The sequence below is a fragment of the Electrona antarctica genome, assembly GCF_951216825.1.
Source record: "Electrona antarctica genome assembly, chromosome: 22".
In the NCBI taxonomy this organism is placed as follows: domain Eukaryota; kingdom Metazoa; phylum Chordata; class Actinopteri; order Myctophiformes; family Myctophidae; genus Electrona; species Electrona antarctica.
In genome coordinates, this window is record NC_136805.1 from 18394322 (window position 1) to 18413739 (window position 19418).

Here is a 19418-nt window from a genome sequence, read left to right on the forward strand (position 1 = left end):
AACCAAGATTGTGTCTCATTAACATATTTCTTAAATAATAATAGTTAGAAATAGAATTATAGATGCTATTTTCTTTTCTTAGTCCACATACAACACTGACCCATCAATAGAATAGGTCCATTTTAACACTTGGATTATTGAACACTGAGGATTATTGATAAAGTTTACATAATTGTGTCAATTTCACATAGATCTCCTTTTATGTTTTTTTTATTGTTGTGTTTATCCAGGAGCAAGTGGAGGCTGCCAGGAAGGGCCTGGACCAGGCCAAAGAGGAGGCCCTGAAACTCCACGCCTCGTCTGACGATGACAACTTCTCGTCCCCACCAGCCTCCGCGGAGCCCACCCAGCCGGCCCCGGCACGCCGTGGCCGCAAGCCCAAGGACAAGAGCGTCATCCACACCTCCACCAGGACCAGTGGCAGGCTGCGCGGAGCCTCTCCCGAGGCTGAGCCTGAACCTCCCACCCCCAGAGAAGTGCCTGACAGAGTACGAGGTCTCAGAGTACGAGGAGTCGCCAAAGACACCTCTGCTGCTGCTCCTGCTGCTGATGCTGCTCCTGCTGCTGCTGCCGCTGCTGCTGCTCCTGCTGCTGCTGCTGCCACTACCCCAGCACGTACAGACCACCCCAGGACCACCTCATCAACAAAGCTTCAGGAGACCTCCAAATCCCCGAAAGCCTCCTCCCCTGCCAGAGACCACCAGACTGTCAGAACCAGGACTTTGTCAAACCGCTCTCTCCCCAGTCCAGTGCCTTCCTCCGCCCCAACCTCTCCTCCTCTTTCTGGGGGAAAACCGCTGACTGCTGGGGAGATGGACAGCAGGTCCATCAGGAGAGCAGAGCGGGAAAAAGAGAGAGAGAAGGAGGAGAAAGAGAGGGGAGCTTCTGTGTTGTCTCAGGAGTCCAGCTGCCCAGTGGACCATCAGCTGTACTCTGCTCAGGTCAGAGATGAGGAGAACAAAGACCAAGTCTCCATGTCTCCGCCGTCAGCTGGCTCCCTCCCCCGTTCGCCTCGCAAAAGGCAGTCGGCCGATGGCGAGGTTCTGCGGGGCCTGGCCGAGGATTCGCCGTCAGCCAAAGTCTTGCGGAAGCTGCCTGGGCGGCTTGTGACTGTGGTGGAGGAGAAGGAGCACACGAAGAGGAGGAGGAGATGCAGCAGTACCGGAGGTACTATGGTCTCCTCAGAAGAGACGACTACAACAGAGGAGCTTGCAGGTGGCTCAAACGATGAGCCAAGTAGAGACGCCACGCCCCACAACCCTGACAGCAAAACTAAAGGGACCCTTTCCAAATCTGCTCAGGACCAACACCCCTCCAACCCTGACAGCAAAACTAAAGGGACCCTTTCCAAATCTGCTCAGGACCAACACCCCAACCCCATTGCACAGCCGCAGCCTGTCAGAGCATACCCTCCTTACTCCCCGCCCCACCACTCTCCTGACATGCCTGTGCTAAGGAACCTGCCCGTGAGACGCAGGCTGGAGACCGAGTCTCGCCTGGCCGCCCAGTTGGTGGAGCAGGGTAGGGGCAGGGGAGGGCTCCAAAACAGGAAAATCGATGCTCCGCCTGGCAAAGACTCCACTTCTTCCTCCGTAGGGCCCAGTGTGAATTCCCCAGTGGTGCCAGTGAAAAGGAAAAGGGGCCGGCCCCCTAAAACTCCCCTCAGTGCTCCTGCACCTGTGATTTCGCCTCCTCCTCCTCCGCCCACCTCAATAAGTGATGAGGGGAGCCCCACTCTATCCCCAAAACGCAAGAGGGGACGTCCTCGGATATACCCGTTAAATGTGCCAGATGCTGACGGTGCAGGACGGAACTCTAATAAGACCCCTTCAGCCAGCACTACTGGCATATCAAGCCCACTATCAAACACTTCTGAGCCGCTTGATGCTAGCACAGAGCCAGGGGGGCTGCCTGCCCCCACTGAACCCAAGTCCAATTTACCTCCAACTGTCAGCACCAGTCAAGAGTCAGTCAGCACCCCATCTGCCAAAGCTGAGGAACAAGACACTAAACCTGTGGTACCTGCCCCAGTTCCAACCACTGATCAGAATCCCGCACAGAGCTCAGCTCAAACACCACCAGACTCTACACAATCCCTAGCCTCAACGTGTGTTCCTCCTGCACCGTGCAAGGCTCAAACATCACCCTCGATCCATCAAGCTTCGGTCTCCACAGCCCAGGTCGGCAGTTCGGCTCCATCTCCAGGCATGGCCACGTCGGCCCAAGAGTCTTCACCTTCCACTAGTCACCCCAACTCAGTGACTACTTCTTCAATCAATAGCGCTGCTCCATCACCAGGGGCCGCCACCTCTACTACACCTGCTCCGTCTCCATCCACAGACACAACGACACAGACACAAACGGTTTGTTCAGCTCCTGCCACCACTGCTGCCTCAGTGGCCGTTACAAAAAGTCCCACGGAGACAAAACCTATAGTTTCTACAGCACCTGTCCCATGTTCTGCCAAAGCTCCCATGGCCACCACTGCGCCTACCACAGCTTCCCAACAAGCCCCTGCCTCAGCAGACACCACCACAGTCTCCAAAACGGCAATGCTTTCATCACCTGCTACGACTGCAGTTAAATCTGACTCGACACCTACATCTACCCCTGCCTCTGCTCAACACAGCACTAGTTCTATGCCAGAATCTGTCACTACTGGCACAGCCACCAGCGGGACTGTGGCAGCCACCACTTCTAGCCCAACTACAGCCTCAGAGAAACCAGGCACAGCTAAACCAGTGACTGCAGAAAAGGTCATTACAGTAAGTACATCAGTGAGGTCGGTCACTGTCGCCACCACAATCCCAGCCAAATCTGTCGGTGATGCTGCATCGGCAACGTTATCGTCCACAACCACTGACGTTACAGAAACTACAAGAACGCCAGCTATGGCTAATATAGCTGCCACCAGCAGCAACCCTGCAAAACCATTAGCTGTGCAGTCAGTGGCAAAGACGGTCACAGCAACCAAACGGACACCATTAACAACTGTCACAACAACCAACACATCTGAGTCAGAGTCCACTGCTATGACTGCTTCAGCTCCTCCTGTTCCAGCTGTGACCACATCAACCAACGTGACCACCACAGCCCCAGTAAAGACGGTGCCAATAAAGTCATCCCTCCCAGTAACATCATCTCTCCCAGTAAAGACAGTCACAGTAACGTCACCCCTCCCAGCAAAGACAGTCGCAGTAACGTCACATGATGTGACCCTCCCAGCAAAGACAGTCGCAGTAACGTCGCCGATCCCAGAGAAGACAGTCACTGTAACGTCACCCCTCCCAGAAAAGACAGTTGCAGTAACGTCACCAGTCCCAGAAAAGACAGTCACTGTAACGTCACCCCTCCCAGAAAAGACAGTTGCAGTAACGTCACCAGTCCCAGAAAAGACAGTCACTGTAACGTCACCCCTCCCAGAAAAGACAGTTGCAGTAACGTCACCAGTCCCAGAAAAGACAGTCGCAGTAACGTCACCCCTCCCAGAAAAGACAGTTGCAGTAACGTCACCAGTCCCAGAAAAGACAGCCACTGTAACGTCACCCCTCTCAGAAAAGGTAGTCACAGTAACGTCACCTCTCCCAGAAAGGGTAGTCACAGTAACGTCACCTCTCCCAGAAAGGGTAGTCACAGTAACGCCACCTCTCCCAGAAAAGACAGCCACTGTAACGTTGCCCCTCCCAGAAAAGACAGCCACTGTAACGTCGCCCCTCCCAGAGAAGGTAGTCGCATTAACGTCACCCCTCCCAGAGAAGGTAGTCGCAGTAACGTCACCCCTCCCAGAGAAGGTAGTCGCAGTAACGTCGCCCCTCCCAGAGAAGGTAGTCGCAGTAACGTCACCCCTCCCAGAAAAGGTAGTCGCAGTAACGTCGCCCCTCCCAGAAAAGACAGCCAATGTAATGTCGCCCCTCCCAGAAAAGACAGCCACTGTAACGTCACCCCTACCAGAGAAGGTAGTCGCAATAACGTCACCCCTCCCAGAGAAGGTAGTCGCAGTAACGTCACCCCTCCCAGAGAAGGTAGTCGCAGTAACGTCACCCCTCCCAGAGAAGGTAGTCGCAGTAACGTCACCCCTCCCAGAAAAGGTAGTCGCAGTAACGTCACCCCTCCCAGAAAAGATGGTCACTGTAACATCACCCCTCCCAGAAAAGGTAGTCGCAGTAACATCACCCCTCCCAGAAAAGACAGTCGCAGTAACATCATCTGTCCCAGAAAAGACGGTCACTGTAACGTCACCCCTCCCAGAAAAAACTGTCACTGTAACGTCACCCCTCCCAGAAAAGACTGTCGCAGTAACGTCACCGATCCCAGAAAAGACAATCGCAGTAACGTCACCGATCCCAGAAAAGACAATCGCAGTAACGTCACCAATCCAAGAAAAGACAGTCGCGGTAACGTCAGTGAAGACGGTCACAGTCACGTCAACCCTTCCAGAAAAGACAGTCCCAGTAACGTCAGTAAAGACAGTCACATCACCCCTCCCAGTTAAGACGGCTACAGTAACGTCACCCCTCCAAGTAAAGACTGCTACAGTCACCTCATCCGTCTCAGCAAAGACTGTCCCAGAAAAATCGTCCCTCCCAGAAAAGACAGTCACAGTAACGTCAGCCCTTCCAGAAAAGACGGCTACAGTCAAGTCATCCCTTCCAGAAAAGACGTCTACAGTCTCGTCATCCCTTCCAGAAAAGACGTCTACAGTCACGTCATCCCTTCCAGCAAAGACAGTCCCAGTAACGTCAGTAAAGACATTCCCAGTAACGTCAGTAAAAACAGTCACAGTAACATCACCCCTCCCCGAAAAGACGGCTACAATAACGTCATCCCTCCCAGCAAAGACGGTCCCAGAAATGTCATCTCTCCCAGCAAAGACAGTCACTGTAACGACACCGCTCCCAGCAAAGACAGTCACTGTAACGACACCGCTCCCAGCAAAGACAGTCACTGTAACGACACCGCTCCCAGCAAAGACGGTCCCAGTAACGTCAGTAAAGACAGCGACAGTAATGTCATCCTTACCAGAAAAGACAGTCACAGTAACAACACCTCTCCCAGAAAAGGCAGTCACAGTAACAACACCTCTCCCAGAAAAGGCAGTCACAGTAACAACACCTCTCCCAGAAAAGGCAGTCACAGTAACAACACCTCTCCCAGAAAAGGCAGTCACAGTAACAACACCTCTCCCAGAAAAGGCAGTCACAGTAACAACACCTCTCCCAGAAAAGGCAGTCACAGTAACAACACCTCTCCCAGAAAAGGTAGTCACAGTAACAACACCCCTCCCAGAAAAGGCAGTCCCAGAGACAACACCCCTTCCAGCGCAAGTAACAATTCCTACAGGGCCATCAAAAAACATTGTAACAACCCCGTCCAAACAGGCCTCTACCCTCATCACAGAAAAGACTGTATCGGCTACGGTATCATCAAACGTTACACATACTACACAAACACCCACTGCCACTTCAGCAGTAAGCACTACCAGTTCTCCTCCAACAACCACCCAAACCCCAGCAGTCGTTTCCCCTCTGATACCTATCCCGACTCCCACTAACATTCCTCCAGTGGCGTCCAACCCAACACCTGCCCCCTCCATTGTCTCCTCTGCTGCGACTGTATCAGTGATGCAGTGCTCTAAGCCGACTCAAAAAGAATCTGCAGATGCAACAGACTCTGTACTGGTGACAGACACTGAGGTCGATACCATGATGGACAACAACAGTGGGACAGAGGCGAAGGAGAGCTTCAAGTCTGAGCCCATAAAGAGGAAGGCTGATGGCTCTCCAACCCCCTCCCCGCCTGAGTCAGAGACCCCTGTGACTCGTCAGCAGGAGAAAGCGAAGCAGCAGCAGCAGCAGCTTGAGGAGATGGAGAAGGTTGTTGGAGATGAGAGCACCTTTGGTCAGAAGAGACTCATCAGCCGGCAGAGCAGTCAGGAGTCTGCTCGTTCCTCATCTCCATCCTCCAGCTGCTCCTCGTCCACACTCACGCGTCACGCTCATCACAAAAAAACGTATGAGAACCGGCATCCTGCTAAGAAGAGGCGAGTGGACGCTGCCTCAGAGAAGGCAGAGGAGAAGATAAAGAAAGTGGAAGTCAAGTGCACAGAAAACGAGGCAGGGCAAGGAGGCAAGGAGGAGCAGACCGCTACCTCTCGGAGGGGGCGTTCCAGGTCCCCTTCCTCTTCCTCTGACTCGGACAGCTCCGAAAGCAGAAAGGAGCGTCGACTAACCCGTTCGGTAAAGCGCGGGCTACAGGACCAGGAGAAGGAGGGAGAGGGCCACCGACAGAGGAAGAGGACGGCACGAAGCTCTGACAGAAACAAGTCCAACAGTACCGCAGAATCCGGCAGCGACACATCTTCTGTCCGAGTTACCAGGAAGTCTGCAGGATCTCAGCCCACAACAGAGAGCAAACCACAAACCAACAGCGTACCCGCCACACCTCCTGAACCAGAAGTTCTGGGCAAGAGGTGTTCAGCCCTCAATGCAGCAGCCAAGCTCTTAGCCATGAAGGGTAGAGTGGACACCCCTGGTCACACCATCAGGAAAGACCATGGGACTAAGGCTGGGAACTCCCCTGCTTCTTCCACTGACAAAAATCAAATGTCTAAAAACAAAAGTGTGCCAGCCTCCCCTCAGACCAACTCTCTCAACACCAGTAACAACAAACCAGGTGGCAGCAAACCCCCCACTCCCACTCAGACCTCCCGCTCCACCAGACAGTGCCCCGGTTCTCTCCTGCCTCCCCTGGACTTGGAGGTCAAGAGGTGCAGGCGGGACAAGGGAAAGGTCAAGGAGAAAGCCATGGAGAAGGACGGAAGTAAAAAGTCGTCCGAGGGGAAGGAACGGGAAGGAGAGGGTCGGTCTTCGTCGCGGGGCCACAGTGCCTGCAGCAGCATGAGCAGTGACGGGGACGGCGAGGGTGGTGGCCACAGCAGTAGGAGCCGTAGCAGCAGCAACAGCAGCCAACGAACCCTGAGCGGCAGCTCCCAGGGAACAGAACCCAGGGAGTCCCGCTCCCGAGCCACCTCGTCGGGAAGCGAGCGGGACCGCAGCTCGGAGCGTGGGAAACACAGGGACAGAAAGGATGGGGAGGCAAGGGACAGCCTCAGGGATGGTAGGCGGTCCCAGAGGTCATCACAGGATTTGAGCAGCGGCTCCGGAGCCGAAGGGACTCCCGACAGGGTGCTGCGCAGTATCGCAGCACTGGCAGCAGCGCAGGCCCGCTCGCCTGCAGCAAGCACCCGTTCCGGCCAAGTGCGTCACCACAAGACATGACAATAGGGACAGAGGGCTAAAAACCTAACTGGAAGGGACAGAGAGGTAAGTGGGATGCTGTAATGGAGCACAGTAGGAAAATGGAGAAATGTGAACCTCCAAGGTTGCTGCTTTGTCCACACTCTAATATGAATGCAAGTAGAACTGTGAGTGTGGTACAAGCCACGGACCTCCCCGCCTCTCGGGCCCTCTCCCCCTCCAACTGGACCTGGTCCCCTCACCAGCTCCGTCAGCTGGGGGAAGGCTCAGGGAAGCCAGACTGGGGAGAGTTGGTGACACTTTCACAGTGTCCTCTCTGAGAAGTGTAATGATGAGTTTCGACGGTCAGACAACAATAGAGACAGTGGTTAAAGCACCTTGGGACTTGATACAGGATTTAAAAAGGTGCAAAAGGTGATATTGGCAAGTTGTTAGTAGCCACACTATGTACTGTAATCATTTAAAAGACTGGAAAACTCAGATATTATGTGTTGGGGATTAGACAGCACCCTCAGCTAGGGTTCTAAATGAAAAATCCTTTGTGCGAATAAAAATAATACTTTGGAGTGACCAGATGTATTGTAAGTCGAAGGTTTTAGACAGTTCGTTTCTGAAATTTCTGTCAGTTGTTCTGACTATTGTTTATTTGCAGTCAGTTTATAAGTTATGGATATTTTATTATTTCTTCCAGAGTATTAGGAAGACAACAGATCTGTAAATGTGATCTCTGCTGCACTATGCTGGAGCTTGTCTTTCGCTTGGGCCCCTCCCTCCCCTCTACTCATCATGTCTTGACTTCATTCTAAATCTAGCCTTTTGCACATCCAATACGTGGCCCACAGTTTTCAAGTGCATTGTGGTGTAGTATTACATATTTTCTTATTTTTGTTTGTTCTTTTGTTTACATCAACCCAGTTAATAATTACGTTACGGTACCTCAGAATGTACCGCCGGGGAGCCCTGAATACGTCCATCTCTCATGCTAGGCTCCTGTCTTTGACATGACTTATTTTGCTTTTGCCTTCCCAAAGCCCGACTTTCTTATGGCCCATATATCGTCACGAAGACATTCATGCAAAAAGGGCAATGAATCTATGTAATTAAAAAAAAACAAAAAAACAGTGCCTGTTTGGCCATGGGTTTTGACCCCCAGTATGCCTTGTGAAGCACCTGAACCGCGGTGTGAAACGTCATGTTATTGACGATGAAGTAACTACTTAATACGTTCAAGGAGCCTGTTAAAAAAGGAGCCTGTGCATCAGTGCTACAAATTTATTTTTCACCTGGATTTTTACTGTCATCATGACTTCATTGTTCCTCTCACGTGTAATGTAGTCTGAATATAAAATGTTTGAATTAAAAGATTAACTGGTACAGTACCCAGATGACAATAAATCATCACATTTCCCTTTGGACTTGCATTTCCCACAGCTGTTTCTAAGCAGGGGGAGGGGGGGACAATATGGTGATGGTCTTATTTTTTATTTTGTCTCTTTTCATTTGTTACATTCCCTTTGTTCCCTTGTAATTCCACATCGTTTTACTTGAAAGATTAAAAGGACAAAAATGACAGTTGAATAAAAAGACCAAAAATAAGCTGATATATCTTTTTGTATTAAGATTTCATAATTGTGACTATGTGGTTGCATATCTTGAGATCATTTATCGTAAACCATGGCAAAAATGTATTGGGGATACTATAAACTTTTTTTTTTTTAATGGTTTGTAATTGCCTGCAATAAGTCAATTTCTGAACTGATGAACATGCGTTTTAAAGCTATAAATGGCTAAATGTAAGGGCTCCTGTGTAAACATTTAAAAAGAAATTGTGGAGAAACATTGAGTTTCTTAGTTGGGGTATTTGAATTGATGTTGACTTAAGCACAATACATACCCCTTCTGATGTCAGATCTCCCGGTTTCTCAGTTCTCATTTTATCGTTTACTTGGGCTTTTGTGAACACCCCAGAGAGATAAGTTGCTTGATTCAGTGTTTAGATATTTCATATTCATTTTATCACCACCCTTCCTTGGTTGTGGTGAGTGCCTCCTAATACTTTATTTTTGTAAAAATTAATATCAAATATCTAAATACCGAATCAAGCAGCTCCCAAAAGTGTAGACAATAAAATGACCCCCCAAAAGTTAAGTGAAATATCCCTTTAATGCACGCCGTCGCTGGGCAAGACTTGGCGGAAGTAGCGGGATTTTGGCAGAAGTACCACTCAATTAAATGACGTTAACGCTTTACAAATGTTTCTGTGTATGAAACGGGTAGTGTGATTGGACGAAAAATATCGTATCCGGGGGGGGAAGATTGTCCCCCCCCCCGGATACGATATTTTTCGTCGGAAAATGCATCTGACGGATGTTCCGGCTATGCACTCTGCCTTAGGTTGTGACCAGGCTTTTCTCTTCGCAGATGAGTAAGGCTGGCTACCTTTAATGGCACATTAGTTGACTGAAACAAACCAATGATGCAAGGTTCAATAATTAAAAGAAAAGCCCCATGATTTAATAGCTTTACACATTCATTGGAGACAGATCACTGTAGAGTAGACCGTCACAAGGCTTGATCGAATCATCAGCAAAACAATTGTGCTGTTAACTTAAGAGACAAGATATCACATTGTATAACATGGCAGTATTTTATTTTAAAAACGGATCATTAAAATAAAATGAGTGATACAAAATTCAATAGCCAGACTTCTCCCTCAACTTAACAGCTAATGATGCTGTGCAGGACATATTTCCTTGACATATTAAAAGTTACATTTCTTCACACGTCACAAAGTGTAAGAAAAATGTTCCATCATGGAAAATGATTCAGCAAGGAACAGTTAGCCTGTTTAGAAAGGGAAAATTAAAAACTGAAGACATTAGGGTGTCACAGCTTTATGACTGAAACACTACATAGGAATTCAGATGTATGAGATTAAAAATGGTTATGGTTCTCAAAGCAGAACAGTAACAGCACACACCGTCCCTCATTAACAATACCATTAGTGCACATGATGGTCTCTGGCCCTTTGAACTGTCAACTAGTCTAGTAACACACAAAGGACTTTTATGACGAGAAAAGGCTCCATTATGACAATTATTTTAAAAAGGATTCTATTGCTGCTGTGGACAAAATATTCACATAGCAGCTTAAAAGAACAATGTTCAACATATATATACACAAATGATGGGTGGGAGCCTTGGGGCAGTCAATGCAGTGCTCAGACCCCTTCTCAGGAGTCCTCAAGGAGGCAGCTGGATTCCATATAAAATAACTTCTCTATTTACACTGGTTACATGAATGCAGTTTCATACAATGTTCAAGTTTTTCAATCGACTGCATTGCTCACCAAAACAATATTGGCTATGTACAATTATATTAGTCTATTTATATGCATTTTAAAAACAAGCCTTGGGCTAATATAACTGTTTTTGTCATTCATTTATAAACATAATGAGAATCAACATAACTAGCAGGTTTTTTTCCTGAGTATATTATGATCAGCGCCATATCAGTGTTGCCAATACTGCATTTTTTCTCACACAAACATGAGTTGAGAGGTGGGGTCCAGCAAAATGTATACCAACACACGTGCACATACAAAAGCTGACATAACAAGTCCTCCCATCTCATGGTCTTGGTGTTCACTGAGGACCAAGTTTGATCAGAGATTCCATAAGCCAGCAGAATCTGTGGAGGTGTGGTAGAGAATGTGTGCCTCTGTGTCTTGTGTATTTGCTAGTGTTTTAACACCACATTAGTTAAAAGATGAGAACGAGGAGACATGTCTTCCTTAAAAAAAGAAGGAAAGGTCTAACATTGGGATGGGGTGTGGGTGTTAGTGAACACAACTCTGCAATGTGAAAAACACTAAAGCATGATAGTGGGCACAGGGGAGAAATGTTGAAAGGATTTGACCTAATTATCCAACACCCTGTTGGTATGGACATGTATGTATGTATATAAAATATGACCTTAAGTTCATGATGTTGTGTTTTTCCAGATTGGACTACAGCCAATGCAGGAGCTCATCAGCCAAAGGCAGATGCCAAGGAGATGACTAGAATAAGTATGAGTATGGCGAGACACACCGCAATCCACATTTTTTTCTGTGGGAAAAGGGAGGGGAGGGAAGAGAGAGAGAGTAATGGGTTCAACAACCAATTCTATGTTAATTGTCTATGGGTCAACTTATAAAAGTGCATGACATTGTACCTTGCGTGCCTTCTGCTGAAATGTAACAGCTTTTTCTACGTCTCCCTTTGCCTTTTCCACATAGTTTGATGACTGAATGATGTTGGCTTCGATGTTGTTTACCATCTCCCCCTGCATGAGAAGGAAGGGCATGAGGAAGGGGGAACAAAAGCATAACCCAAATAAGACTACTTTGAAAAGCCCAAAAAAGCCACGCGAGAGAGGAGAGGCTTCTCTGATGGAGCGTTACCTGTGCCTCCACCTCCATAGCCAGGTACTGGAACATATCGTGTAGGTCTCTGATGCTCCGCTCTAGCTTCAGGATCTCGTCGTGTCGTGACTCAATCTCATTCAGCGCCTGCCGGGTAGCTTTGGCATCGATCAAGATCTGGATAGGGTGGCGTAGAAAATCATAATGATCAGAGGTTGTGTGTAACATGTCACATGGTTGACGAGCAGGCTAAAGTTGTGGGTCCTGGGATGGCATCTAATGTAAAGGCCACAGGGAATTCTTTGGGATGCTTTTTTTTTTTTGCTACCGGGACATCCTTGAGCTATGGTAGTCACACTACACTAATATGTAGGAAGTTGGAACTGTACTATACATTACAGTTTCTTGGATATGCTGTTGCTTACCAAGCCTTGAGTCCATTTTGAGCAATAAGAGTGGCAACAAAACAAGTATGTGATCACTTATATTTTATTTGGAGTCAATCATCGTAACAGTGACAGTAATGTTATATTCTAAACACATCTTCTGGTAGTTGCTAGTATAGTGAGTGACTAAGGATTAAGTTATTGGTGAGACTTTAAGATTAACACATGACCTGTACTTAGAAAGAAAGACAGACTCACGTTCTGTGTAAAAACGTCCGTTTGTCCGGTTTCCAACATCGTTTCCAGCTCCTCGTCCGTTACATTGTTACCAGCTGAGGGGGAGATTAATATTAGGTCAAGGGTTTCAGATCGTAAATAATGACATTTAGAAAGTTGTAAGAAACGACAAGGCCCATGATGTGGATTTAAACAGACGTCATCGATATAATGAGGACCACAAACCACAACAAGGAACAGATTCATGTCCCAGTAGAAATGAATGGGAGTTGCATGCATGGTCAAAGCAGTTGAATTCACAAAATGACCCGCTGGACCGCACAAAACACTTACTGATCTTGAGCTGCCGCTGTATTCTCTCCACGTTGCGGTCTCTGTACTGAGACTGGATGGTGTTACAGTGGCCCATCAGCTCCACAAACTGCCTGGACAAGACGCCATGCTACAGACAGAACGGGAGACCACGTTAAGTATTTAGGCTAGTCGATTGGAAAACACAGTCTTCAGTGATGACTCCAGAATCGTAAACTGAACCCACTTTTTTTGTAATGGGGTAAAATCGATGTGTATTTCATGGTGCAACTAACTTTATACAAGCTACAACGTTGGGTAATGCGAGAACAGCACTGTTGGTAGCTGCTAGAGAATTTGAGATGAGGACTTTCATGCAACACATAAATGAATAAAGATCCAACCTGGGTTCGCTGCATCCTCAAGTTTATGGTCACATATGGTCCATCCTCCGCTCCCTTTTTGGGTTCAATGGCTGAAAAATAACACAAATAAGTGTTATTCTGGAAGTACATCTATGCCAGTGTGATTGGATAAAAATGATTTAAACTGTATGCAGATAATCCTCACTCTTCAATTTCTTTTGGATATGACTGGCCGCCGTTTTGATCTCATCTCGTAGCGTCTGGAGCTCTTTCTTCATATCTAAATCAGGAGAGGGGAAAGTAATGTACTCAAGCAAGCATGTCAGAACACACAAATGAAAATCATCCTAAACTCGAGTCTACACAGAATTATCTGTAACCTGATCTGAGAAGAATTCAAACTTCCAAACTGGCAGTTAGGACAGCAGAGAAGCTGATCTACATGCATTACTGACCGTTCTCTGGTAGTGCTACACCCAGCACGGTTTTCTGTTTGTTCTCAAGGTCAGTGACTTTTTTTCGGAGAGACTCCAGTCCCTCGTGGATTTCTTGGACCTGAAAGTAGTAAAGAAACGTATAGTGATTAAGGTTTTAGAAACAAGAGCATTGACTACTAGCCCAATACTTTACTTAATGAATATTGCATTGCAAGAGCTGAGTTTGATATAAACCAGTCTTCTGTTTTAACATTATTTATTTTTGACAGGGAAGAAATTTGAAAACTTGTGCTTTTAATTGAACAATTGTGGCAGGCATAGACAATTAGACATATAAGAGCCATACAGTAGTGCATGCACATCCACTGTAGTATCTAGGGACATGACACACAAGACAAGAACAACATAAAGTGTACTCACTTCCTAGAACCATCGATGCAATATAAACACAAAACAATATATATAATACCAAGAATCTCGCAAAGACAATCATAGAGGAAAGATAATGAAGTTATTAATGATTATATTGAATCTAAATCAGAACCAGTATAGGAAATATCTAAGAACTCCTCTATGCACAGACTAGCAAGTCATCATTTTTAATACGACAATGTGACCAGATGACTGACACTTACAGGTTTTGGGGGAGAGTGACATGTTCAACAATGTTTAGAAAAGCCATAACATAACCAAGGAATGCCAATCTGTGATGCTGTAAACACTGCAAGTATTTTCAATGTTTAACACATGTTGGTTGTGTTATTGTAAACAATAACAACCAAATGCAACAGCCATTTATATGAATGGCACACACATCACACACTCAAAACAAGTATGTACTGAATTGATAGACCTGAAACACAATGTAAAAAAACAAGTATATTTTATGATATCTACACTACAGTAAGCCTATATGGTGTATACATGGATTTGAGGGCATCGGAATTTTACCTTCCTAAAAAATATTTCATTCTCCTTCTCATCTTTGACCGTAGAGGTTCCAGGTTTGATCATGAGGGCTGTACCCTCATCGTCCTCATCTGAACAGTCTGCATTCTGTGAGTGGAGAGAACATAAGTTGTTATGCCTGGGGGGAAATGTAATTTGTCCATTTATAAGTTAACTCTGAGAGACGGTACAAAATAAATGGACACTTTTGGATTTACGGCACGTGACATATTGTACCCTCCATTTAAGAGTTCAATAAACTATTAAACGTGAATGTACCATGTGTTCCGTGCAGAACATAACAGAACACTGCCCTGCCCTGTCCTGTCACATCCTCTATGGAAAACATACACAACTTCATTGAAACGGAAGTTGGGTAAGGAAATCAATAATATATGTAACAGGCAAACTGGTGATTAAATGTCACCGCAGCAGCAATTCAGATAAGTAGATGAGACCAATACATTCATCGGTCTCTTCAAGGTGTCAAGTTAGAATCACTGGTGTTATTAGTTCCAACTTTAGCAGGAGGGCTTGTCGAAGCTAAATGCTAAAGTTAGCCATTTTTCCCAACCCTCTTTGAAACTCACATTTAATTCCTTCGTTCGATCCCTCATTTTCCAAAGCGATTGCGAATAGTTAAAATGAAAGTTCTAACTAAAGCTGACAGTGTAGTGGAGCCACGCTGAGGTGTGGAAGAGTTGCTGGCTGCCCAGAGAGCAGAAAGGCTAAAAACTTTCCTCTGGTGTCATTCAACAAGTAAACTACTACTACGACTCTTCTTCGAATGCAGCTGGAAATCACCTACGTCCACATTAGTTGCACACTTCCGCCACCTGTCGTGATGGTAGGGTGGTAGCATATAGTTATAAGAATGTCAAAGGTTATTTCTTGTCTAGTTTTGTTTCATTTGTTGTTTTAATTGTTTTATTTACATTCTCAGACATTCCAAAAAATAGTTGTAATAATATCAGGTGGTAGCCAGCCTACAGACATGGAGGAAAGTAACTAAGCACATTTACTGTACTTATTAATTATTACTGTATTAACTTAAGAAAAGCGCTGCATATGCATGTTACAATGTAACATTTGGTATTAATGTTACATTTAACATTCATGTTATATCGTTTTTGAATTTTGAAATACACAAAATCTTACTACCACCACCATGTTATTACCAGTAAGACGGCATGAGGGCCATGCTGAAACAACAGAGCTTCTTAATATGGCACAGTTAAGAAGCAGGAGTTAAACTATTAATCTGGTGTCCGTGAGGTCAGATGTAGAGTTGCTGGCCGGCTCCATATACTGTATGCAGGAGCGTGTCTTGAGTGTACAGGGTTTGATGAGGTCAGATCAACATATGGAATGTCAGAACAGGTCAGCTCCATATATGGAGATCTATGGGTTTGATGAGGTCAGATCAACATATGGAATGAATTCTGTACTGGCCATATATGGAGCATGTCTTGAGTGTACAGGGTTTGATGAGGTCAGATCCAGTGCATTTCACATACATGTGTGGTGGTGGGCATTGGTGGAAGGCTAGTGGACTGTGGAAGGCCATCGTTAGATGACACAAGAACTTTTAAGACCTTTAATACCCACAAAAAAATAAAATAGGCCATTACTGAATCAAAAGTAATCAACAAACTATACCAAATTATCAAATGATATAAGAAAGAGGCAATATTTATCTGTGGAACCAAGTCAAACTGCTTATCAGGGTGGGGGGATCCCCAGTTCAAATACAATTATTTTGGGGGGGGGGTCACAGCCTGAAAAGGTTGAGAACCACTGCTCTAGAAGAGTCCACCAAGGCTGGAGTTTCATTGAGCCATCCTCCCTGCCCACTCAATCTCTCCTCCGCCCACCTGCCAACATCACCTATAGATCCAAGTCCGTCTGAGGACAACTGTGTCCTGTTGTTTATCTGTAATTGCAGCACAGAGTGGGAGGCTTGGTTTTATAGCACCATGGGGAAATAATGGCAGGTATCCAGGATATAAGCTTTTATGAAAGAGGTAAACACAAGTCTAGAGAGGGAGGGCTGTCTGACAGTGCTGTTCCTGGTTAATCAGTGCTTAAATGTGAAAGAGAGAGATGTGGTGGCGAGAATGCATATAAACACTATGGTATTGATGAATTTAATGTAGCCGACTAGTAGATGATAGTTAACACCTAATTACCACCTGTTCTTCACTGACCAACTCATTAGAGACTGCTGACTCATGTAAACCTATTTCAAACTGTGTGAGTTAACTATAGAATAGAGTCCATTTAAGGCATGACCATCTCTTGTTACTCCTGAAACTCTGTACACTGCTGAAAGTATAAAATATGTGTGGGACATGTGTGTGGGGGGTGCTGGGGGAAGCTCTGGAGGGAGACACTAGTCTCTCTCTGGTGTGATGACATATACAATAAAAGAATGGAGTTCGAATCCTGATGGTTGAGTCCTGCTTCTTCCTGATGTTGTTTACTTATTAATAGTAATATCAAAAGCTGCCATTACAGAGAGAGAGGGAGAAAGAGTGGGGGAAATGGAGAAAACCTGAGAGAAGGAACCTGGGACTAGCTTATTTCACCAGACTAGCTTATTTCACCAGGCACAGAGGAAGCTATTGTATGCAGATCGAGGAAGAGCTGGTTTGTATGATTTTTAAGCAAAGCAAACAGCAGAAATACATAACAAAGTGTGTGTGTGTGTGTGTGTGTGTGTGTGTGTGTGTGTGTGTGTGTGTGTGCGCGTGCGTGCGTGCGTGCGTGCGTGCGTGCGTGCGTGCGTGCGTGCGTGCGCACACATAACTATGCACACATCTGTGTCTACCACAGAACATGGTGATTCAATTGACTTAACAATGCACTGTTATTTCTCCATACTTAATTCCTGTCCTCCCACTTGACAGGGCCTCTCATAAGTTGATAACCATTCTCTCTGTCTTTCCAGAAATTCCTGTTACGATCGGCTGATAGTCGCGGCAGGCCTCCCGCAGCAACTCACTAACAGGACAGAATTGGGAGGTCAGCCAGCTGCCACAGGAGCCGGCCAGCAACTTTACATCTGACCTCAAACCCTTAGATCTCCATATATGGAGCTGACCTGTTCTGACATTCCATATGTTGATCCTTCCCCACCCGTCTTTCCTCTTCAATGTCTCCCTTTTGACTGATACCTGTCCATTCAAACTCTAGACGGGCCCGACCCCAAAGTTATTAGGGGCGGCAGCTGGCAAAAACTAGAGTTCTCAACAGGCCTGAAAATTAAGGCCCAGCCCTACCTGGGCTCTCATCAAACCCTGTACAATCAAGACACTGCCCCCGCTGTCACCCTTAGATCCCCATATATGGAGCTGACCTGTTCTGACATTCCATATGTTGATCTGACCTCATCAAACCCTGTACACTCCAAACACTGCCCCCCTGCCACACTTTTTGAGTGGTGTAAACCACTCCTACAACTGGCTTTTGTGTGCATAAAAAAATGACCGTGGTTGCTATGTTCAAAATAATTTCTGACGTAATTAAATCACACCCGGGTGAACTGGATGACCGTAGCAACCGTGGTCATTTTCTCTGCGCAAAAAAAGCCAGTTGTGAAATCACATCCAGGTGTGATACATACATTTATCAAAAATTATAGCTTTTTTTACTTAACATATTTTGTGTGATTTCATTACGTCAGACATTACGTCAGACCACAGCTGATCATGCTATATAAAACCTTACACCACTCAGTTCACACGGGTGTGATTTTTTTAATTCAGAGCTACTTTCAACAAGATCTACCCACCTTATCCCATCTGTGAAAATAGTTGTACAATGTAGGGGGCTTTGGAATACAAATAGCAGCTATGTTTGTGTGCAACACTCGTGAAAACAAAGTATTGCATTATGTGTTTGAGCTGAAAGGCCCCAACACAAACATTGATGACGAAGGTGAGGATGCAAATTGTGATTGGCCGGAATACGATGATGTATGGTAATGTACGATGATAAGAGCGCCCCTCACTTCACACAGGTGTGATATTTAATATGTAATTTATATATTTTAGGGGTATATCATTATCATGTCTGAGGGGGATGTGGGGACGGCTGCTGCCGCCTCCTCACCTAACTGCTTCTGATATCCATGGATGGACATGTCCTCCTGCTCAGCTCAATCAGCAGGACCAGAACACACACACTAATACATTTCCTTCCAGTTCTTGGTACAGAGCGCCCCCTTGTGACTGTAGTGTAGACGACATGTTCTTCTATGAATCAGTTGGATTTAATCTCAGGGATCAAATAGTGAATGACTGCATTTCTTATGTAGGCAAGTCAACTCACTCGCTGTACAAGGCGCTGTAGCCTACAAGGGGTGGCCAATGTTCAGAGGGCAGCTAAATGTTTCTGTCGTTTGTAGCCTGTATAGACATTTTAGATAACATAAGATTTAACTTTAAACATTGAACTCCTATTGAGTTCATCTATTGAGTTCATTTACAGTGTTCTCCCGTCTCTCCGAGTCTTTAAGTGTGAGAGATCCTTGATTTGATTCCACTCAGAGGTGGAAAAAATACTAAATGTAGAAAGAAACACTGTTACAAGTCTAGCCTCGATCGGGGCGGCGAACCCGGGACCTCGTATCAACAAGGCTCATACGTTACCAGCTATATACTCTATGGTTACCAGTCGACTAAAGAGCCAGGCCTAATAAGCAATCAAACCCAGAGTGACCAAGCCCAGACAGATTGATTTCACTGTCAGGTTCACAAATGCAATAGTTTAATATGTTTACTTTATTATTTATATTTGACTGATTTAATTTACCTATTGAACCAGGCAATTATCACCACCACAAACTATTATAGAATGTTCATATTAAAGTATATTTCGACTGTTTGGAACTATCATTTCATTTTGTTATTGTCATCTGTTGTATTTGGAACTGTCATTTCATTGTGTTATTGTCATCTCAAATAAATCCACTAAAGACATTTAGTTGTAATTTTTCATTCCACTTGTATCAATTAAACCCACTAAAGATTAGGCCTAGTTGTAATAATTCATTCCATATTTAAATCCACTAAAGATATAGTTGTAATTCA

The 19418-nt window shown here is 45.7% G+C and overlaps 2 protein-coding genes across 5 annotated transcripts in view; one reads left to right on the top strand and one right to left on the bottom strand.

The window, feature by feature from the left end:
- srcap (Snf2-related CREBBP activator protein) overlaps positions 1-8859 on the top strand; it is a 44452-nt gene extending 35593 nt beyond the window's left edge. For 2 of the 4 annotated variants that reach the window (XM_079492850.1, XM_079492851.1), the window contains exon 33: positions 231-8859. In XM_079492850.1, coding sequence (XP_079348976.1) covers positions 231-7277 — 7047 coding nt within the window. In that variant the 3' untranslated portion in view covers positions 7278-8859. The remainder of the gene's footprint in view (positions 1-230) is intronic. The other 2 variants (XM_079492849.1, XM_079492848.1) reach the window with 2 other exon arrangements.
- Positions 8860-9748: 889 nt separating this feature from the next.
- On the bottom strand, positions 9749-15152 carry stx4 (syntaxin 4). Its single transcript, XM_079492875.1, has 10 exons — positions 14916-15152; positions 14329-14433; positions 13396-13495; positions 13146-13220; positions 12980-13050; positions 12618-12726; positions 12306-12379; positions 11701-11838; positions 11472-11582; positions 9749-11365 (listed from the first exon to the last, which is right to left on the bottom strand). Exons 1-10 carry the CDS (start codon positions 14940-14942, stop codon positions 11288-11290), a joined length of 888 nt encoding a protein of 295 aa, XP_079349001.1. The 5' UTR covers positions 14943-15152; the 3' UTR covers positions 9749-11287.
- Positions 15153-19418: the final 4266 nt, after the last annotated feature.

Bases quoted from the DNA above. Each gene is read 5' to 3' on its own strand.
- stx4 (XM_079492875.1), bottom strand. From the start codon at position 14,942: ATGAGGGATCGAACGAAGGAATTAAAT. The intron at 13,496-14,328 runs GTAAAATTCCGA...TACTACTTTCAG, and splicing joins ATGAAATATTTTTTAGGAAG to GTCCAAGAAATCCACGAGGG. The intron at 11,366-11,471 runs GTACAATGTCAT...CTTTTCCCACAG, and splicing joins TTCAGCAGAAGGCACGCAAG to AAAAAAATGTGGATTGCGGT.